Source organism: Bufo bufo, chromosome 1, assembly GCF_905171765.1.
Source record: "Bufo bufo chromosome 1, aBufBuf1.1, whole genome shotgun sequence".
Lineage (NCBI taxonomy): Eukaryota > Metazoa > Chordata > Amphibia > Anura > Bufonidae > Bufo > Bufo bufo.
The window spans coordinates 135,510,317-135,534,072 of record NC_053389.1 but is presented as its reverse complement, the minus strand read 5'-3'; the positions used below and the strand labels follow the sequence as shown (position 1 = coordinate 135,534,072).

The 23,756-nt window shown below is 46.7% G+C and overlaps 1 protein-coding gene across 3 annotated transcripts in view; it reads left to right on the top strand.

Moving 5' to 3' along the window:
* Positions 1–20,176, top strand: part of KLHL21 (kelch like family member 21) — a 33,507-nt gene extending 13,331 nt beyond the window's left edge. For 2 of the 3 annotated variants that reach the window (XM_040429883.1, XM_040429879.1), the window contains exons 2-5: positions 5,694–6,767; positions 14,173–14,578; positions 18,169–18,241; positions 19,642–20,176. In XM_040429883.1, coding sequence (XP_040285817.1) covers positions 5,711–6,767; positions 14,173–14,578; positions 18,169–18,241; positions 19,642–19,959 — 1,854 coding nt within the window. In that variant the 5' untranslated portion in view covers positions 5,694–5,710 and the 3' untranslated portion in view covers positions 19,960–20,176. Of the gene's footprint in view, positions 1–3,689; positions 3,844–5,693; positions 6,768–14,172; positions 14,579–18,168; positions 18,242–19,641 lie in introns of those variants that run through there. The other variant, XM_040429875.1, reaches the window with a different exon arrangement.
* The last annotated feature ends 3,580 nt before the right edge of the window (positions 20,177–23,756 follow it).

The window sequence follows — 23,756 nt, the reverse complement described above, 5'->3', positions numbered from 1 at the left end:
GATTCTGGATGTAATACCTAAACGTCAACTAGGTGGCAGTACAGAGTCAACAGTCATTCCTATCCATGAAGTTTCAGATCCACCAGTTAGTCAAGGGGCCGTGATTAGAGGCGGCATAACCGCCCTCTGCTGTCATACAGGGTCACAGAGCAGGGCTGACACTGAGTCTACACAGTCATCTGACAGGTCAGAGGTGAAGAAAGTGTTCAACTGGAAATATCAGTTACATTCCAGGCTGTGATCCCAGCATGTCCTGTTACTGCTGCTTTATATAGTAGGGTGACTCTACGTACCCAGTGTGTATGTGTCATCCGAGTATTATATGATATATTACTCAAGTAAATGACATCAACGTACCCCTAAGACCGTGATGATTCCCTGTGCTGGACATTAATAGCACGGTATTAGGACAGTACACGGGGCCCCTGGGGTAAAAGTATCACCACAGACAGATTTCAGTTTAGGGTAAGGTAACATCAAGCTGTTAGGGTTCTTCCACACAAGCGGATGCCGTGCGGGTCATCCGCTGCGTGAAAGAGAGCCAAGCCGCGTTCTGGACAGCAGAGACATGGAGCATTAACATGAATACTCTGTGCCTCTCTGTGATCTTTTTACTACAAAATCACGGTGACAACTTTATCTCACTGTGATTTTGTAGTAAAAAGATCAGAGAGGCACGGAGCATTATCAATCATGTTACTGCTCCGTGTCTCTGCTGTTTAGAGCGGGGCTTGGCTCTTTCACGCTGCGAATGACACGCACGGCATCCGCTCGTGTGAAGGAGCCCTAAGTGAGTTCACTGTATATTAGTTATATTAAAGGGGTTTTCCAAGAGTTTTTTTTATTGATGACCTATCCTCTGGATAGGTCATCAGGATGTCATCGATGGGGGTCCGACCCCCACTGATCAGCTGTTTGAGAAGGCACCGGCACTCTCCATAGCTTTTTCCAGCTTTTCCTAGAACAGTAACGACACGTTTATTGGTCACGTGGCCTAGATGCAGCTCAGCCCCATAGAAGTGAATGGGGCTAAGCGCAATACCAAGCACAATGTACGGCGTAACGGCGCTGTGCTTGGTGAGCTGAGAGAAGGCTGCGGCGCTCACAGGAGCATCGGTGACCTTTTAAACAGCTGATCAGCTGGGGTCCCGGGTGTCAGACCCCCACTGATCAGATACTGATGACTTGTCCGGGGGATAGGTCATCAGTAAAAAACTCTCGGAAAACCCCTTTAAAGCTGGGTGACAAGCAGTGCAGCCGTCATTACAGCCTCAACAGGAACACTCACTCCGCTTTCCTAGACTCCTGTATAGTGATGAGCGAAGCGAGCTTCGAATCCTAGATCCAAGGTCGCTTCGCTCGAAATTTCGGATTAATGCTGTACGGAGATCCGTCTCCGTACAGCATTTAAATGTATTGGTTCCGATGAGGCGAAGTCAGCTATTCCTGGTCTGCCAACTGCAAACTGATACCATTTGTAGATGGCTGCGGATCCGTCTCACAAATGCATTGCAATACCAATGGGAGCGCACCGTGCATGACCGGCCACCGCTACCATTCACTTTTATGGGCTCAACAAAAATGGCCGGCTATTTAGGCCAGCCCCATAGAAAATGAATGGAGGGCGGCTGCGCATGCGCAGTGCACCCTCCTTCACTTTCGGGGCTCCGTTCTCTACATAGGTGCAGGTCCCAGCGGTGGGACCCACACCTATAAGACAATGGGGGCATATCCTAGCGATATGCCCCCATTGTCTATGAGGAGACAATCCCTTTAAGACCTTAGGACTGTCATACTCTCTGCATACAATTAAAAGGGAGGTGTCCGCTATAATTTTTTTTTTCTGTTGCTAAAGGGGTTGTCCAGCCTTTTTTAAATGGGATATCCCATGAAAAATATTCTACATTTTTCAAACCAGCACCTGAATCTGAATACTTTTGTAATTGCATGTAATTAAAAATGTTATTGAATAACTCAGGGGCTATGCAAAATTTATCCGTATAGCGCCACCTGCTGTTTTTTTTTCCTTTCCCTTTTGAAGCTCACTGAGAAGGCCGCACATGCTCAGTTTCATCCTTCAACTGCCTCCTGAGCTGTGATAGGGAGAGCATGGACACACCCCCTGAGCTATGATAGGGAGAGCATGGACACGCCCCCTGAGCTGTGATAGGGAGAGCATGGACACGCCCCCTGAGCTGTGATAGGGAGAGCATGGATACGCCCCCTGAGCTGTGATAGGGAAGGCATGGACATGCCCCCTGAGCTGTGATAGGGAGAGCATGGACACGCCCCCTGAGCTGCAGCAGAGAAGACACTCCCCTTGAGCTGTCAGCTTGATATAAATGCAGAGCAGTGAATGTGGAGATCTCTGGATCCATGTGAGGTACAGGGCTGGTTCTAGCTTTGTTAGAAAAAGATTGTCATGTACTATATGATGTCTGATTATCATTTTTCACATTAGTCATGGGATAACCCCTTTCAAATGATGTCCTCAGGATAGGCTGAACAACTCCTTTAAAACCAGTGATGTACATTGTTTGTTTTATTTTATTTCTAATTTATTTTTATTTTATGATTGTAGATTTTTTTTTTATTCTATTTTCTGAACGTGATTACGGGGGCTGCCATCTTGTCTGAGCTGTTCTTAGCAGCATTTTAGAGAATTGTTTTACAGCAGCCACCATGAGCCATAGACACAATGGTCAGGAGGAGACCTCATTGACTTCTATGGGTGATTTTTCTAGGCATGCTCTGTGACCTGTGAAGAGGTATCACAGCTTATCTATAGGTGATATCTGTCATTGTAATCCTGCCTGTGAAGATATGATGGCTATAGAAAAGTCATCTGTGCAAACCTATTAGGCCAACACTGCAGGATTTTAGGATTCTTTGAAAAACAAAAACCATAGTAACATGGAAAATTAAAAAAAATCTTTAAAAATATGTTTCACATAAAAACTTGATTTATTGTTTTCTGATGACAGGTTCCTTATAAGCTTGCCAGATCCAGTGACCAACATCTTCATAGCAGCACATTTGCACTGAATGTGAGGGAACTGGCACTGCACCATATAACCAATGCGCTGTCTGTACAAGCAGTGCTCTGGGTGAGTGGATGTGACGTGTCCTGCTGCCTCCAGGAGACCTCGTCACTATATCGTGCTGTAAACCTGCGCCTCAGTGAGCGGAGCTTCGATTTCTGCCACATTTATTATCAATAGACATTTGCCAAAATGCTGCCCCCTGCAGGCAGGAAAGGTTCTGCCTATGGATGATGTGTCACCAAGAGCAGATGGTCGGAGGCACTGCGCGCTCTGGAGTCCCTGCAGACTGAGAGCAGATACTCAGGGTGGAGCCCCCGCCCCCCCAGCAGCACATCCTTTTAACTCTTTCCCTCCCAGAGTGCACAGCTTTAGCGGACACAATGGTTCTGTTCTCAGTTTCCCGTCTAAGCTCTGCGCTCTGTAAACGAGAGGGTTAAACCAGCGCGCTAATGAGGATTAAGGAGCCCAGTAACGGCTCTGCCTGCTGGGGAGTTTGGAATTTGTAACTCTTTCAATTCCAGAGGACACGGCTTTAGAGGGAACAGCGGCTCCGTGCCAATGTTAATGGGTTAACAGCGGGGCGCGCCATGCTCGCTGGCAGCAGTCTGTCTGCGGCCTGGGACACGTGCTCCTTGGCCCCGCCCACTGGGCGGACGCTCAATGACAAAGCCACCCTTGTACTGTAATGTGAGCAGCTGTGGAGCAGAGACGGCAGCCACTCTGTGCGCAGCATCCGGGCAGAGGCTGGCACAGGATCCGCGCCACTCCAGAGGTACTCTTCACATAGTGTTACCCACAGGTCAGTATTATGGGCACATCTACCTGTTCACTTCTACCCACTAGCAGCGTCCGGCTCAGTGGGTAAATGCGCTGTCGTTTCATGAATGCTCAGCCATTACTTTATTAGCAGAGCATTGGAAGATGCTGTTTTGCAGTATGGAAATGTTACCTGCTTCTCTGTCTGCTGCGTTCTCCAGTTGTACAGTTCTGAAGAATATGTGGGCGCAATATAAATGATCATTGTGTTCTTATAAATGTATTAGTAATATGCAAAGAGGAGGAGAACCTTCTCCCTAGCGCCACCTAGGAGCCACTTCCACAAGGTGGCGCTGGCGAGATGGGTTTCTTTCCTTGGGAGATACCTCTTGGCAGTTGGCACTGTAGCTTTTTCCCATAGGCAAAGGAATGTTTACATAAAAAAAAAAGTCAGTTTTTTTTTTTTTTTTAAAACAAAACAAAAAAACTAAAATTTTTGAAGGAAGCCTTAGGCTAGTTTCACACTAGCGGCAAGGAACTCCGGCAGGTGAACAGCCTGTCAGATCCGTGCTGCCGCTAGTGCACGCGTGCCCCCGGACTGCCACTCCGGCCCCATTGACTCCAGCCCGCCCCCATTATAGTCAATGGGTCCAGAGCGGTAGTCCGGGGGCACACGTGCACTAGCGGCAGCACAGATCTAACAGGCTAGTTCCTTGCCGCTAGTGTGAAAGTACCCTAATGAGTATAATGGTAGAATCACAAGTCTGGCAACTCAAACCAGTCCATTGCATCCTAGTTGCTGGATATTTGTGAGAATTGTCTGATAGGTGGGGGTTACACCTCTGGATTCACACGACCGTATGTGTTTTGCGGTTAATAAATTACGGGTCCGATAAACACCAATATCCGCTGTGTGCATTCCGCATTTTGCGGAACACGCGCGGCTAGCCCTATGATATAAATGCCTAGTTTTGTCCGCCATAGGTCATGCTCTATCTTTTTCCACTATTGAAGTTATTAAACGAAGTCACGGGCGACTTTGTGAATAACTTACTTCGGCTCATTGGAGCCCATACATTCTAATACTGTACGGGGATGGATCTCCATGCAGTATTAGGGCTCATACACACGACCGCATGTATTTTGCGGTCCGCAAAAACCAGATCAGCAAAAAATACGGATGATGTCCGTGTGCATTCTGTATTTTGCGGAACGGAACAGCTGGCCCCTAATAGAACTGTACTATCCTTGTCCGTAATGTGGACAGTAATAGGACATGTTCTATTTTTTGTGTGGAATGGACGTGCGGACATAAGGAAACGGCCTGTACACGGAGTAACTTATGTTTTTTTGCAGACCCAATGAAATGAATGGTTCCGCACACTATTAGCAAAAAAGAAAAACGGAACAGACAAGGAAAGAAAATACATTTGTGTGCAGGAGCCCTTAATCCGAAGTGTTGAACAAAGTGACTTTGGATGTAACATCACTAGTTGCTATGGGCCACTAAGCCAGTTTTCTTTTACACCAGTTTTGTAGAAGGCATTAAAGTGTGAAGAAAAATCAAATTTGTCCTTAGCAACCAATCGGATTCCAGTTCCATTAGCCTTTGGCAGATTGGAAAATAAAAGCTGTAATCTGGTTACCATGGATTACTGCTCCAGAGTATGGAGCTTTATAGTACATATGCAGCCAATAAGATTCCAGCTTTCATTGTGCTAGAGAAGAGTTGCAGATATAAGCTGCTCTGTGATAGGTTGCCATGGGCAACACATTGCTGCTGTGTTTTTTTTTATTTGTTGTGCCGGCAAAAGATGGCGGCGCTGTGTAAGGTGGTTTACAGCATGTGAGCGCCCTGCCGATCTCATTCTCAATTTCTCTCCTTCTCCACAGATGATCCGGCGCTGACTATGGACAAAGCGCTCCTCTCCTCCTCCTCCTCGCCCCCGGGTTCCCCGGGCTCGGCCGAGTCCTCCCTTCCTTTCTTCGACTCCTCTCACGCCCTGCATCTTCTTCGCGGCATCAATGAGCTTCGGACAGAGCAGAAGTTCTTTGACATGACGCTGAGTGCCGGCGGCCATGACTTCCCCTGTCACCGCACGGTCCTGGCCGCCACCAGCACTTACTTCCGCGCCATGTTTGCTGGGAGGCTGAAGGAGAGCCAGGCGGAGCGGGTCGAGCTGCACCACGTCACCGGGCCTATCCTGGGCCTGCTGCTGGATTTCTGTTACACCGGGGGGGTGACTGTGACCCGGGACAACGTGGAGCCACTGCTGCAGGCTGCCGACCTCCTGCAGTTCCCCTCGGTGAAGGACGCCTGCTGCGCCTACCTGGAGCGCCAGCTGGATGTCAGCAACTGCCTGGAGATCCAGGACTTCGCTGAGGCCTACGCTTGCCGAGGCCTGGCAGAGAGCACCAAGCGCTTCATCCTGGCACACATGGCACAGCTGGCACAAGCTCGGGAGCTAGAGCGGTTGCCATGGCAGCGAATGCTGGAATACATCATGGATGACCGCTTGTGTGTGGACAAAGAGGAGACTGCCTACCAGATAATCCTGCGCTGGGTTCGGTCCGACCTGCCCCACAGACAGCACCGTTGGCCCGAGCTTTTCCAGCATGTCCGCCTGCCGTTCATCCGCCGCTTCTACCTCTTGGCCCATGTGGAGAGCGACCCCCTGGTCTATTACAGTCCTTCATGCCTCAGACTTATCGGGGAAGCCCGAGCCTTCCAGTCCAGCGAGTATGACCGCCATGACCTGCCCTGTGAACGTATGAGGCCCCGGCCGTCCACTGGCCTGGCGGAGATCATGGTGGTGGTTGGCGGGTGCGACCAGGACTGCGATGAGCTGGTCACTGTGGACTGTTATAACCCACACACCGGGCAGTGGAGGTACCTGGCGGAGTTCCCCGATCACCTGGGTGGTGGCTACAGCATTGCAGCGCTGGGCAATGACATATATGTCACAGGTGAGATCTTCCCTATGGTGGAATGGCCATAGTTGGCAGCCAGGGATGCTTTTCAGGCATCGGCATGAATTCTTGCTCCTTATCTCAGTCCTAAAATCAGCTGTGCAATGAATAGACCCCCATCCTCAGTTGTATAAGGGGGCACTGACACAGTTTGCTGTGTGCTTTTGGCATGTACACTGGGAAATCATCCATTAGGTGCGTAGGGGCCTTTGAATATGTTTTGAGGCTTAAAGGGGTTGTCTTGGGGTTTAAGATTGAGGGCCTGTCCTTAAGATGGGTCATCAATATCTGATAGGCAGGAGCCTGACTCCTGGGACCCCTGCTGTGGTACTCCTCGCAGCTCATCAAGCACAACACTGTATGTTTCATAGTCTCTGTGCTTAGCATTGCATCCCAGGCCTATTCCCTTGAATCGGACTGAGCGACAAATAGGTCATGTGACACCATTGGACAGCCTAGGAAGAGGCTGCAGTCCTCACCGGAGCGCAGCAGCCTCTTCAAACAGCTGATCGGCAGGGGTGTTGGGAGTCAAACCCCCACTGATCAGATGTTGATGACCTATCCTGAGGATAGATCATCAGTATCAAAATCTCAGACAACCCTATTAAATATTAGAACATATCCAAAGGCCCCTACTCACCTGATGGAGGCCACAAAAGTGTCGTAAAGAGCCTCTGATAATACCGCCATACAATACTTATGTGGTGTAGGTCTCATGCATACTACAGAGCCGTGGTCACCTGTTCTACCTTTATGTGGCGCTCTATTATAAAGAAATTCTGTGTTGTGCTGGAGAATTTCTCAATAATATAAAGTCTATAGAACTTTTCTCTTCTATTAGGTTCTGTTAGGAGAAAGGGTTGTGTATGTTTCTGCATTCATGCAGTGGCACACTGCTTTGGTAGGAATAAGATCGAATAGCCTGTAGTACTGCACAGTATGGAGCACAATATGGCTCTGTATTAGGGCTCATGCACACGACCGTATGTATTTTGTGTGGCAGGCGCAGAACTATGAAGTGTCTTTTGCGCTGTGGCATTAGAAGAATTCTGATATCTCTGACTTTTTAGTCTAACCAGACTGTCTATTACTCTGTAATTCCTCTAGCGCCGTTCTATGGAAACAGTAGTAGGTTTAAAGAGCCCACCAAATGCTTGAAATAATTTCTTTATTAACTTCAACTTTTCTTCATATATAACACTGCCGCATCCGCAGCAGATAGTCCATGTACATAACACGTGTTGAAAAGATATCATAAGATGGTGGTTCAACTGTTCAATCTTGTCATTCAACATAAAATGGTGGATATATTTCTCTCTTTAGTATCTGTACTCTCACTTTAAGTTATTTAAGCACTTTATGATCTCCCTGAGAGGTATATCTGAGGTCTAATAGTTCACTTATTGAATTTGGTCGCAGTATGCAGTTAGTAGTAACTAGGGTTGTCCCGATACCACTTTTTTAGGACCGAGTACAAGTACCGATACTTTTTTTCAAGTAGTCACCGATACCGAATACCGATACTTTTTTAAATGTCATGTGACCGTTTTGGGGGATCTGTGGATGACGCACTGTCATGTGGGGGATCTGTGGATGGCACTGTTATGGGGATCTGTGGATGGCACTGTTATGGGGGATCTGTGGATGGCACTGTTATGGGGGATCTGTGGATGGCACTGTTATGGGGGATCTGTGGATGGCACTGTTATGGGGGATCTGTGGATGGCACTGTTATGGGGGATCTGTGGATGGCACTGTTATGGGGGATCTGTGGACGGCGCTGTTATGGGGATCTGTGGATGGTGCTGTTATGGGGGATCTGTGGATGGCACTGTTATGGGGATCTGTGGATGGCACTGTTATGGGGGATCTGTGGATGGCACTGTTATGGGGGATCTGTGGATGGCACTGTTATGGGGGATCTGTGGATGGCACTGTTATGGGGATCTGTGGATGGTGCTGTTATGGGGGATCTGTGGATGGCACTGTTATGGGGATCTGTGGATGGCACTGTTATGGGGATCTGTGGATGGCACTGTTATGGGGATCTGTGGATGGCACTGTTATGGGGGATCTGTGGATGGCACTGTTATGGGGGATCTGTGGATGGCACTGTTATGGGGGATCTGTGGATGGCACTGTTATGGGGGATCTGTGGATGGTACTGCTATGGGGTGGGATATCTGTGGATGGCATTGTTATGGGGTGGGGGGATCTGAGGATGGCATTGTTATTTGGTGGGGGATCTGTGGATGGTGCTGTTATAGGGGATCTGTGGATGGAACTGTTATGGGGAGGATCTGTGGATGACACTGCTATATGTCATCCACAGATCCCCCTCATAACAGTGTCCCCCAATACACCGGGCCCCGCCGCTCACCGAAGTATTTATAAACGTGAATCCTTATCCTGTTGTTAAGTTGAACTAACGCTGCCCTCTCCCATGTTCCCCTGTATCCCCCTGTATCCCCACAGCACTTACTTAAGCTTCCATAGCAGGCAGAGCGGACGGCACCAGTAACGTCACTCACTGACGTCGCGCGCCTGCTCCGCCTGCTTCACTCATAAAGTGGGCGGAGCAGGCGCTCTACGTCAGTGAGTGACGTTACTGGTGCCGTCCGCTCTGCCTGCTATGGAAGCTTAAGTAAGTGCTGTGGGGATACAGGGGGATACAGGGGAACATGGGAGAGGGCAGCGTTAGTTCAACTTAACAACAGGATAAGGATTCACGTTTATAAATACTTCGGTGAGCGGCGGGGCCCGGTGTAAGAGTACAGTGACTGCACCGGGCCCCGCCCATAGTATTCTATTTATGTATCGGGGCGGGGTATCGGCGGCTGAGTACCGCCGAGAAAACTCGGAATCGGTCCCGATACCGATACTAGTATCGGTATCGGGACAACCCTAGTAGTAACTATTTGCAGATTGGTTGAGTATGATCTGGTATGGTTGTATGCAATTTGGTTTGCAATATGGAATTCTAATTTGGATTGTAAACTTTGTAGATTGCAATTGGTGGAACTGTAAGTGAATACACATATAACTGGTTCAGTATACAATTCTAATCACTATATGAACAGTAGGAACATTATATAACTGTTTTAAATGCCTATTTTGGCCTCTGCTTCCATAAAACATAGCTCTTAGTGGAGTGAATGTCTGTTCAGCTTCTCTGTGGTGAATGATTCCAGCAGCTCCTGCTAGGGAATTTCCCACACAGGCTGTGTGTGAGGTTGGCTGTGATTGGCCAAGACTCCTGCCCAGCAACAACAGTTTAACTCTATGGTTTCAGTTTCTGCTGTATCATTGAGCTTACCTCACATCCATATAATGAATCTTAAAGGCATATTATCTTTTCTGCTTCTGTGAACACAATATATAGCAGTTATATGACATCCAAACATGAAGTCACTGTAAATTACTCCTTTTGTCGTTAACACACAAACATAGGAACTGTATTAAGGTTATTGGCAGGTCTAGCTGTATAAACATCTAAGCTGTATTAGCAACCTAGATGACGTCTGTGTGCATTCCGTATTTTGCGGAACGGAACAGCTGGCCCCTAATAGAACAGTCCTATCCTTGTCTGTAATGCGGAACGGACATACGGAAATGGAATGCACACAGAGTAACTTTCAGCCTTAAAATCAATATGTTCATCATCGAAGCTGGACTGGCGAAACCCGGGTCGGGTGGACTTTTGATGAAAACATATTGATTTTAAGGCTGAAATTTAAAAAGTAGAATAAAACCTGCTAATTGCGGAACTTCACTATTTGTGTTATAACTTCCCTCTAGGGTGCAGGTGTACGTGAGTGCACCAGCCTCTGGTAACCGATTGTTTGGCTACAAGGTGAAACAACTGCGCATTTGGAATAAGAATCTGGGATTGGAACCCTACACTCATAGGCAGTGCGATCAACATTTATTGGAACTTTGACTGTGAAGAGAGTTCCATAGTCTCACTGCTCTTACCGTAAAGAATCCTCTTCTATGTTTGTGTACAAACCTTCTTTCCTCCAGACGCAGAGGATGTCCCCTCGTCACAGTCACAGTCCTGGGGATAAATAGATGATGGGATAATAAATAGATGTTGAAGAGGGCACCGGCCTTGTGACATTGCGTTCATCAGTCACGTGACCCAGGTGCAGTTCAGTCTTATTCAAGTGCATGGGGCTGAGCGAGCAACCAAGCACAGCCGCTATACAATGTACAGTGATGTGCTTATTGAGCTGAGAGAAGGCTGTAGCGCTACTGTGAGAGCTGGTGCCTTCTCAAACAGCTATTCGTCGGAGGGTCCCAGGTGTCGGACCACCACCGATCAGATACTGATGACCTATGCAGGTCATCAGTTAAAAATCCCATCAAACCCCTTTAATGTCTGAGATGCTGTGGTCATTTGAAGGTAGGGGGCTCTCCTGGTGACTGAGAGGTTCGGAAATGGAACCAGCTTAAGGGAGACCAGTTTATTCGTCAGTATGTTAATCCCGAGCATCAGTACAGGGAGGAGAAGACGCCAGGGTTTCTTAATGGGTGTCTCATTCTCCCTGGCTGTGCCGCCATCCAGTCATAGCGGAGCATCACAGCCAGAGAGGAGACACCCATTGAGAAACCCTGGCGTCGCCTCCTCCCTGTACTGATGCTCGGGATTAACATACTGAAAACTGTAGGGGGGCACAGCAAGGCATAGGAGCGATATTAAAAAAAAACAAAAAAAAAAAAACAGGGGGTTGGCATCAGCAGGAAAGGTATTTAATTAAACTAGAAAATTCCAGTGACGGGTCCTCTTTAATACTATCCGATGGATAAATAGTATAGGAAACAGCTACCAGGTGTATTGGATCAGGGCTGGCTCGACGGTCAGACCTATCATAGGCCTCAGGAGCACACGACTCAATGGGCTAGGTGCCAGTAACAAACTTCGAGGAGCATTGGTTCCTGGGATTTGGCCAACCATGGCTTCAAAGAGACGGCGCTGATCTGTGTGTTCTGCTGCTCTTCTTTCTGGACCGGTACCACGTTACCCAGGCACACGGACTGGAGGCTCCTTATAGATCATTGCTGAGCTGTACATCTGTGTATGGGGGAGGGGGACGTAACATTATTATAGTGTGCTGCCATGTTTGCATTGAAATATAAGAATCTACTCTTTGCAGAGAGCCTGGTTGGTGTTCAGATCTTGGCGCTGTGCCTTCTGTGGTTGCCCCTTTCCCCCAACCAGGGGCTATTTATAACAATGTGACTGGCGTGACTCCCCAGAGAGCGGGTGCAGCAGGTGCAGGAACGCTGAGGACTACATAGGATTTTCTCATAAACACCAGTTAGAAATGGAGGTGTGAGGGGCTGCGCTGCTGTCACACTCACAATGCGGCCCTTCTGCTGCCAACAGATGCTGATATATCAATTTACTACATTTCTCCGATCCATCGCTGTCAGTGCATTCATTACCTTACTTGTATGATGGTTCCTTGTATAAGATTGTATTCTCACACTGCAGAATGAGGGCCTCCGAAATGACCTGCCCTGTGTCTAGGAACGAACAATGGATAAAAAGTGACAACCCCTCCCCCGCTGTGTGCATAAACGTGGTTACCAAGGGTGGATGTGAAATAGCAGTTTGCCTCACTATAGCTGAGCCGATGTCAGAACATCGGGCTGCATTTTCTGATCTCGCTGCACCTAGATCTGTCCCGTAGCTTAGCGGGAAAGGGGACGTGGCCTAAGATGCAGCAGTCTGTGCCAAATTTTTGGCACAAAACTATGTTGCAAGGTAAGCCAAACCATAGGTGGTATAAGGCTAGATAAGTGTCTATCCAAGCCCCAGTTCTGTAGTGCAGCCTCAGCTTCCCTGCTATGCTGATCAGGCAGTTCTTGGGCCGTTCTAGAAGACCACCCGGTAAAGCTGCTCCTGGCACCTGTCAGTTATTTTCTATAGTGTAACATGAGCGGGTAGAGACCTGATCTTGTGTCTGGGAGCCTCCAGTCCCTCCATCACCTAATGGCTTCTCCCCTGTACACTGCTCGGGAAGGAAGCGTTCCTTCCTGGCAATCGACTGCTAGTCAACGGAGGAGACACCTTTACATGCAGCGATCCCCTCCACAGTAGGGGGAGTAGTGATTACCAATGTCATCGCTCTTCCCCATACTGAATCATTGTTTGTGGACGGCAGAGGCTGTATAGACGACACTGTATGCTGCCCACAAATGATAACTTAAATGACCATCAACCATGTATTACCAGACAAAACAAGCGTTTTGCTTGTTCATCAGATTATTGGCGTCAGATTTAGGCTACTTTCACACTGGCGTTTTGAATTCCGTTTGTGAGATCCGTTTCAGGGATCTCACAAACGGTTCAAAACGGATCAGTTAAGACCCAATGCATTCTGAATGGATAGGGATCCGCTCAGAATGCATCAGTTTGGTTCCGTTCAGCCTCCATTCCGCTCTGGATGCGGACACCAAAACACTGCTTGCAGCGTTTTGATGTCCGCCTGACGAAGCGGAGCCAAACGGATCCGTCCTGACTTACAATTTAAGTCAATGGGAGAGGATCCGTTTTCACGGACACAATATGGTGCAATTGAAAACTGATCCGTCCCCCATTGACTTTGAATGTAAGTAAGGACGGATCAGTTTTGACTTTGTTCTTCATAATGCAAACTGATCCGTTCTGAACGGATACAATCGTTGCACCATCCTCTTCAGTTCTCGCCTGAGCCGGGCCCAGGCACCCGCAGTGCTGTGTCTACTATGGGCAGAGGCACAGACATGCAGTGCGCATGAACCGGTTAACGCCACGGCTCGCTGTCCTCTGCTGGTCAGCCGCGGCACATGTCCTCTGCACATAGTAAACAGAGCACTGAGCGTGCCTGGGCCGGCGCTGAAGAGTGCAGGCGAGAACTGCAGAGGATTGTGCAAGATCTGCCGCATCCTCTGCACTTTGACAGGGCCAGGCAGTGGAAATGTTTGGCCCTGTCAATCAAAGTGGAGAGGGCACGGCAGCTGCAGAGAGAGCTGAGCCTCTAGGTGTAAGGGAAACTCCCCCGTTGCTCCTAGAGGCTCATTTGCATATATTAAAACATTAAATCATTTTTCTCAGCAATGCGGGCACATATGAACATGGGACCAACACGGATGTCTTCAGCTGCCATGCGCACATATAACAGGTCAGCCGGTGTCATAGGTACAAATCTGCTGACAGCTGCTTTTTGAGAGGTTTTCCAGTGAATATTCATTAGTTACCCCACAATCTCTCGCCATTCCAACACTGCTCCTCTCCACTTTCGACACTCAGGAAATGGCTTGGACTGTCCGCTCAGTCAGCCTGTTGTATGGCCTCATGAATATCTAGAGAACCATTAGAGAATAATTTGTTTTTATTGTGCTCCCTCTTTTCCAGGAGGTTCTGATGGTTCAAGACTTTATGACTGTGTTTGGAGATACAATTCCAGTGTGAATGAATGGACGGAGGTCTCTCCGATGCTGAAGCCCCGGGAATACCACAGCTCTACTGTGCTGAAGGGTCTGCTCTATGTCATTGCCTCAGACAGCACCGAGCGCTATGACCACACCATTGATTCCTGGGAATCCTTGCGGCCGATGTTATACCCCATGGATAACTGCTCCACCACCTCCTGCCGGGGCAGACTCTTTGCTATTGGGTCACTAGAAGGCAAGGAGACTATGGTCATGCAGTGCTATGACCCAGAAACAGACTTGTGGTCACTGGTGAACTGTGGGCGTCTGCCCCCGTGGTCCTTTGCACCGAAGACTGTGACACTAAATGGATTAATTTATTTTGTCAGGTGAGTGACCAATCTTCCGACTGGATAGTACAAAACAGGGGTCTGCAACCTGCGGCTCTCCAGCCGTTGTTAAACTACAACTCCCAGCCTAGATCTGACGGCTGGAGATCCACAGACTATGAAACCCACTGGTATTGAATATATCTGCAGGAAAATATTCTATAGCCCTATTGTCAGTTAATATATGCCAAGACAGGAATAGTTTTCTACCAGGCCTGGTCTTAAAGGGGTTGTCCACTTTTATTAAAGGGAACCTGTCACCAGGATTTTGGGTATATAGCTGAGGACATGGGTTGCTAGATGGCCACTAGCACATCCACAATACCCAGTCCCCATAGCTCTGTGTGCTTTTATTGTGTAAAAAAAACGATTTGATACATATGCAAATTAACAAAAGAGTCATATCTTACTTGTGTGACCAGAGAAGAGTCATATTTTCAAGCTCTGACTCATCTCAGGTTAATTTGCATATGTATCAAATCGGTTTTTATACACGATAAAAGCACACAGAGCTATGGGGACTGGGTATTGCGGATGTGCTAGCAGCCATCTAGCATCCCATGTCCTCAGCTCTATACACAAAATCCCAGTGACAGGTTCCCTTTAAGTGATGACCTATCCTCAGGAAGTTCTGACACCCTGCACCCTTGCTCATCAGGTGTTCGGCCATAGCTCCGGTTCTGGAAGCAGACATTGATGTGAATGGGAGCAGCACTTCAGCGACTAGCTCGGTCCACTACAATGTAAACTGAGCTGTCTGCTTTTGGCTCCAGAGTTATAGTTGAGCAGCTTATTGGCGGGGTGTTGGGCCCCCGACAATCAGCTAGTGATGGTCTATCCTGAGGATAAGCTATTACTTAATATAAGATTGACACCTGCTCTAAACTTCTTCCCCTTCATTATATATTAATCTGGCATTGTTCACATTTATACTGGTCCCCGGTATGGACTAACTGGCTTCTAGTCTAGAGATTTCGGCTGGCCATGGTTGTAGAGGGATATACAGGGGAGATACATCCTTCAGTCTGTCACCACACCCCTCTGTTGAAGGAAATAATTGTATTCCCCATGAAATAACAATCCTGGAATATCTTTTCCTAAAACGGTGGATTGTACTGTCCTGTTATTCCCTCTGGAAGTATATGAATAAATTATCATTCCCCTTGCAAATAGGATTTGCCGCTACACAATCTGTCCGGTCAGTGCTGAAGACTGTGTAGGGGCATGCACCATGATCTAAGGCAGGCATGCTCAACCTGCGACCCTCCAGCTGTTGTAAAAACTACAACTTCCAGCATGCCCAAACAGCTTACAGCTGTCAGCCTACAGCAGGGCATGGTGGGAGTTGTAGTTCTACAACAGCTGGAGGGCCGCAGGTTGAGCATCCCTGATCTAAGGAAATGGTTTTCCCCAGTTGTCAATTAAGTAAAACAGGAGGAATAGCAGAGGAACAGCACAATGCAGAGTTTTAAGAAAAGATGTGTACCAGGCTGACAGAGGTCAGAGGGGTGCTGTTTTTGCACCTGTTAGTTGAATGGAGGACTATGGATACATAGGCCACCTACTGTGAATGTAAAGCAATGTGAGCAGAGCCTTCCCCGTGCTTTGTCCACCGCGTTGCACTGTTCTCCTCTATAACTTTTTTATATGGCTGCTTTGTGTTCCTACGTCTTGTTTGAGATGGATGTGTAGACAGACTTCCCTAAGTGCCACGAATATAAATCTAACCAGCCGTAGGATCTGAATCCCAATCTTGGAACAATGTCGTCCTTGCAAGAACATAGCGTTCCCTTAAAACCCACAGAACATTAACAATGCTGAGAATGACAGCCTTGTGTGATCTGGAGAAGGTCCTCAAGGCCTTATGTCGTGGCGGAATAAATCACATGTTTTCCTCTTAATGTCTCCTGAATGTCTTTCTTCAGTGAGCGTTCTTGAGACATCAGCTGCCCGGAGCCTGTTGGTAACAGCTAATGCCCCTCACCTGCTCCTGCCACACACAGCTCTCCTATAATAAAACCAGGGGAAATATCTGCAGGATCAGCTCCCTGCCCGCTTGGCTAACATCCCAGTGTGTTGTGTTCTAGCCTGTCACTCTCACTTCCAAAAGTGGCACTATTTTTCTCTTAGCCCGTCCAGTGTCCAGGTGCCAGCTACGTATCAGTCCCCAGTTACTACCGATTGGTAATACCGTGTATGCCAATGGGTTACAGTCTGTAAGAATGACAGGCTGTCTATTAGGCTCTGCCTGCAGCGCAGTCTAATAGGCAGGTCCCGGGGCCTTTGTTAGGCCATGGCAACATATCATATGAATGGGGACAGAGGGAGCCCCCTCTTTCTGGCTAACTGCCTAGTTGCAATGGTCACTGTTGACCATGGCATTTAGGGGGTTAAACGGCCGGGAGTGGAGTTAATGTAAATGGCAATTAATTGAATTACTTAATCACCCAGTCCTATGTGCCATAGGAGATATGCAGGCAGCTTAAAAGGGTTTTCGGAGATTACAACGTTAATGGCCTGTTCTCATAAGTCAATATCGGATCAGTAGGGATCCGACTCCTGAGACCCCTATCGGTTAGCGGTTTGGAGAGGTTGTGACCTCCATACTATACGAAGCTCAGTGCTGTACATTATATAGTGGCGGTGCCTCGTGCTGCTACACAATCCCATTCACGTAATAGGGACTGCACCGCGATGGTGTGTATGGACAGAAAGAGAACAACCAACAAATCCTGTTCTAATAAGAGAGCATATCAACCGTAGGGGGCACTATAGTGGAACTTAGAGATCCTGCTGTTTGGAGCACCTCTTTCCTGTATGATTAGTAATCTAAGGGCTGTACATTTTACGTACATTGATCTTAAACATTGTATAGTAAAAAATGTCTGCAATGCTCTCCTGTACTTTGTGTTTCAAGCACTCACCTTTTTCAAGATCTCTGCTTACTGTTTGTGAATGGGAACATTCTTCTTTCCATCCACAGCCTGAAAATCTGTATAGACTTAATACTTCTCACAGCTGAAGGTTTGGTACAGTTGTATTAATTCTACACAGCTCTTCTAGGTAAATGGCTTGCCTGGAGCCCTGGAGTGCAGACTGTTCAGAGGATTACCAAGCGTGGCAAACCGCAGAGTTCACGGACGGCAAGCAGGGTTTTTAGAAAAACTCCTATTTAGTACCAGGGAAACAGAGAAGGGGAAAAAAAAGGAGATGGGAAGGTTATAGGTGCCTGAGAATTAAATGGGTTGACTTTGCTTCATAGATAGGGATCTGCCCCTCAGCTTGTATAGCAGAATCACGTAAGTAGACTTTGATCATTTGTCTCTGTAGGAAATAAGTGGCACCCGTGGCGTCTGGCAGCTGCTTATCCTCTGCTTTATTAAAGTGTATTCTGCTGAGCCAGATGTATATGTTACTGAGGGAGCCACAGCTATTGGTGGTCTATGGCCAGATTATTGCTGGCCTCCAGCGGGGATGTACGGGATTAGTGCAGGCCAGGATGCCATTATTCATGTTTATTTTCATTGTGTCTCTTCTGCTCATTTTGTTACCGGTTTTCTGACCTCTCTCTTTATTCCCTTTTGGTACAGAGATGATTCAGCAGAAGTGGATGTATATAGTCCGCAGGAGAATGAATGGAATAAAATCCCTCCCATGAAGCAGGTGATGTATTGCCCGCCACTAACATTGTGTGGAGTTAGAGAAGGGGATCTGTTGTTCCATCAAACACAAAGCTCCCTTAGGTTTGGGCCATACTTAGGTTTTTGGCTTATGACTGCTGCAAACTATATAAATACATTGGTTTGTGCAACTTCAAAGATACAACAGTATGTAAAGTCCCAGCTTAAAGAGTTTTTGTTTTTATGGAAATAAAAATTATTTAGTGTAAAATGAAACATTTATCCAAGTTTTGAAAATGATTTCTTTTAATTCCTCACCATTTTTAAGATTTGCTGGCTGTGAGTTAAAGGGGTTATCCATGAAATTATCACATCAGCGAGGGTCCAAGTCCTAGCGCCCCTGCCGCTGGCAGCTTTCCAAGAACAGCGCTGTACATCGTATAGTGTCGGTGCTTGGTACTGCAGCTCAGCTCCATTGACTTAAATGGGGCTGAGCTGTAACTAGGCCATGTGACCGATATACAGTGATGTCATTGGCCTAGGAAGAGGCTGCAGCGCTCAAGGCCTCTTCTAACAGCTGATTGGCAGGGGTCCCCGATGACGCACCCCTGAGGATAAGTCATACAGTAAATATCTTTTTCTGGATAACATCTTTAATAGAAATTATTTAACCCTACATGATGATGACTCTGCTAGGGTGCGGAGTAGAGATGAATTTCCACTTATAAAATTCGTTCACACTTCGTTTGTTGGTAAAAGTTGAATTGCGTTATGGATTCCGTTACCACGGACCATAACGGAATGCATAACTGAATTCCTTTTGGAGGCATTCAGTTATTCATTCCGTCATAATAGAAGTCTATGGGCTGCAAAACAGATCCGTCCCATTTCCGTTAGGCCTCATGCACACGACCGTTGTTTTATTCCATGTCCGTTGTGCCGTTTTTCGTGATTTTCTGCGGACCCATGGACTTTCAATGGGTCCGTTGAAAACTCTGCTAATGCACCGTTTGTCATCCGTGGTTCCAGTCCGTCAAAAAAAATATAACCTGTCCTATTATTTTCGCGGAAAACGGTTCGCGGACCCATTCAAGTCCCTTTTTTTCCTATCATTTGCATGGCAAACTATCCCTCTCAAAAGGAATATCCTTCCTTGTGTTATCATCCATGACTGTACACTGCTCAAACCATTAAGGCCTTTTTTTGCAGATCAGATGCAGACCCATTTATTTCAATGGATCCTTAGGTTCATTCTGGGGCCCAACAAAACTGATAGAACATGTCCTATTCTTGTCTGTTTTGCGGACAAGGATAGGACATTTCTAGAGGAGTTTGGAAAAAAATCATGGCATGCACACAGCCAGGATTTGCGATTTTGCGGACTGCAAAACTGATATGGTAGTGTGCATTAGGCCTAACATTTTGATTCTCTTATAATTTCAGGTACACGTTGGAGGGAGCCTGGCTGCTCTGGGCGGAAAACTTTACGTGTCAGGCGGTTATGACAACACATTTGAACTCTCTGATGTGGTGGAGGTTTTTGACCCGAAAACAAAGGAGTGGAGCATTGTGGGACATCTACCCCAACCAATGTTCTGGCACGGCAGTGTCAGCATCTTCAGACAGTTCATGCCATCCACACAGTACAGCTTCGACGGCGTCACGCTGGACAACGCCAATCACGAAAGGAACACAATTAACCTGAACAGGCGACGGCAGACCCTGCACAACCACAACCTGAATGAACTGCACCGACGATAGGTCTCAATGCAAGTCTATTTCATCAAGAGACCAGATGGGCAGAGGGCCAACGGTGGGTCGGTATGAAGAGGGGAGAAGAATATGAATGGCTTTCTATTTTATTAACGATACATATTTATAAATCTACAGGGTTTTTTCTTCCCCCATCACACATGAGAATCTCCCGCATGAAGGCTATTCCCTCGTACATAGTTTATTTTTTCTAGCAAATAAAAAGAAAAAGAAAAAAAGAAAAGTAAAATCCTTAAACCCTCTGCTTTATGGCAGATTAATTCATGCATGAATGAAATGCACGTGTCCATTGTGCTAGCAGAGAAGAGCAGCCATTCTGTCAGCTGGGCCAGTATTCACAAACCTATCCAGCTAGGTTTACCCGCACTGAGACACATGGTGGGGCCCACAAATTGGCTGCTTTCTCTATGTACAAGGTACTGCTCTTGTAGTCAGTTGCGTACATAAACCTTGCCACTTCAGCAAAATTATCTTCAGGCAAAAATATCGGTTGGCGCTACCCATTACCTTTCATAGTCATGTACACATCAAGTATATTAGCAGCAGGTGACAATGCTCTTCAAGGACGCCTGATGAAGGGGCTTTATGCTTTGAAATGCGTTGTTAGCCGAGACTAATAACAATGGACACTAGCCAACAACTCGCAATAAGTGACCGTTGCTCCACCGGAGGTGTTCTGCCAGTTGTTATCTGATCCTTTAGAACATTAACATTAGTTTCCATCTTCTCTTTAGTATTTTGCTGTTCACATAAACTAAAAGGAATACTCCAGGTAAGGCTACTTTCACACTAGCGTTGTTAGAATCCGGAAATCTGTATGCAAACCGATATGTTGTTTTTCCGGATCCGTTAGACTTATTCATTGAAATACTGGATCAGTCTTTCCGGAATAATGGATCCGGTATTAAATTTTTTGTCAAAGCTAGAAAAAACTGCATGTGCAGACCGAATCCGGCGAAGCAGCAATTTCCAGAACACTTGGTACTGGATCTGGCACTGATACATTTCAATGGAAATTAAAGCCGGATCCGGCAAGTGCGGTAGTGTTCTGGAATTTTGGCCAGAAAAAATACCGTACAAGGGACGTACTGAACGGATTGCTTTCCATTCAGAATGCATTGGGACAAAACGGAAGTGTTTTTTTTCCGGTATTGAGACCCTTTACCGGATTTCAAAACCGGAAAAGAATAATGGTAGTGTGAAAGTACCCTAAAATTGATACTGTGTAGGGATTGAGAAGGCGGACCATGAGACAGATTATCAAAGAGATTTTTTGGTGTCAAACTCCACCCCCAGGTGTAAAATGTAGACTCTAAGGATCTACCAGTAGTTGGCCCTCTAGAATTTATTTGGCTAAACACTTTTGTCTAAATTTACACCAAGTATTGGTAGGCTTTCTTTGTGCCAAAATTGTTGCATTTGTTCCCCTATTTCTCTAGCAATGCTACTTTTATTGAGCTAGGAAACGGACACAAGTGGGTTAGGGGCAGTGGACTATTGTTTTTTTGCGCATTTGCTTTACATAAACATTTTAAACTTGATGCAACCCTTTTATGCCAGAAATGTTCCAACAAAGTCCAGGTGCAGTGATGATAGTGAATTACTCAATTCTCAAAGTCTCAGTTTTGTGTTTCTCTAAGAGAAGGTGCCACAAAAGTTAATACACTGCTATGGAAATCTATAGGGATGGGGTTACCAGACCAAGCAAGCCTCATGCACCGTCCTGCAGGCAAAGTGGCCTCAGGCCTGGAAATTGGTATTTGAGGGCTGGATCTGAAAGGTGGTGTTAACATTGCATAAGCCCTCTTTGGTGCAGTGTGCCCCAATAGTGGGTGACAAGTGCAGCCGCCAGTGCCCTTTGCAACCAATGTGCCATCCATGATCCCAATCTATAATCATCCACATATCTTACCATAACCTGAGTTTCGCATTTAAGAACGATGAGCACTTACCTCCTCACCTAGATGGAGCGCACATTGTATGAGGTTGTATGTACCCCCCCCTAATCGTGTGCCATAAGTGGAGGAGGTGATCAATCATTGAGACAACTTGGCCCCTGAGTTTCTTGAAGTTCAGTCTGACATCCTCATTTGGGACACTATTGCTTTTCTTAAAACCCCATTTGTTTAATACAAGTGAGATAGTACCTATATTTGCACCCTCTAAATAGGAGGCAACATTAAGCACATTATCTCTTCAGTCAGTGAGGGCTCTTTGTGGTAATCTGTAGTCTGCATGGTTCAGATTGGCCACGAGGATTACCAATATATGTGCCCTCATATATTAAAGGCTGTGGATAACTTTGGGGGGCAATTTTTTTTTCTTGTTGCTGCATTCTACTCATTTTGGAGGGAGGGGGAAACATAAAAATTGTTTAGAGTCACTCTACTTTCACCCTATTTCATTTAGAGAATGGTGTAAATGGAATTTCTTTCTAAAAATAATAATTTTAAAGACACTACCTGCATCCGCCTGGAAAAAAAGCTGTAAAGTCATGGCCATTAAGGTCTCCCTTACACCAGACTTTCAGTCAGAAGAGGTAACACACATAAAATGGGTGCGTTTCAGAGCTAGCTGAGTTCCTGAGGCTGATAGAACTGCTTCTGAAGAGCAGAGAGGCTCCTGTGTGTCTGGAAGGCTACTTTCACACCTGCGACACAAAAATCTGGCAGACAGTTCCCGGGAAACGGCTGGACACAAACGGCAGCATTCAGTCAGATTTCAGCATTTTTGCCGGAATGCGGCCAAATCTCCACTGGACCCCATTATACTTAATGGGGCTGGTAGTCATTCCGGTTGCATCCGGCAGTGCCAGATCCAGAGAATTCATGCTGGAGGTGTGAAAGTAGCCTAAGTCTAATCTCTCTCACCTTTCTGAGCTCTGTAGAAGAAAACATAGTGGGAAGTAAGAGAAATGACATCATTGCATACAGTACTGCCCTCCTGCTTTTAAGAGACGTGCATCTAGCTGTGCAAGTGAAACAGGGAATCATAAGGCCGAGGAAGACATTCGCAAAGCTACAAAAAAGACCTGCTCTTTCAGTTATGATTCTACAATGAAGCACAGCCATTATGCAAACATTATTATTTTTTTTTAACTTGGGTACACGTTAAAATTTTTAATGGAGACCATCAGGTAGAATGCAATAATACAAAAAAAGTCTACAAAGGTTACCATAGCCCTTAAAACATTTTTCAAATGCTTCAGAGGCGTCCATCATACTCAGGTGCCATATAGCCACATTTTAAGAAATCGCTTAATAAGATTTCTCACAAACATAGACTGCTTACTATGATAAACTTCTAAACGAGAACATGTCAACAGGATAGGCCTAGCAGAATAGGGTGTGTTGCACTGAGCCACTGTTGCCTTGTGCAGGGTAATGAGTCTAGCTTCCCATTCCGTCATTTAGGTCTCATGCACATGGCTGTGCCCACAAACAGCGGGTCTGCAATATATGGGCACCGCAACTGGGAGATGTGGTGCGGAACAGAGGCTCGGATCGGAAGACTGTCCGTGCCTCTGCACCGCAAATAAAGTGAATGGGTCCTGTGTCCACATACCACAATTTGTGGTCCACAGCAGGGGCCAGCCGGCACACGTTCATGTGAATGAGCCCTAAACAAGAATAGTGCGATTTGCCAACTGTGGAGTCTGCATGATAATTGGAGGGGGGCACCATGGTTGCCCCGTACCATGTTGTGCATGACCCCAGAATAATTGTAAGTCCTTGTTCAATGCTAATGAGGGTCCTGCCAGAGGCCTATCCTATGGATGTGTTACC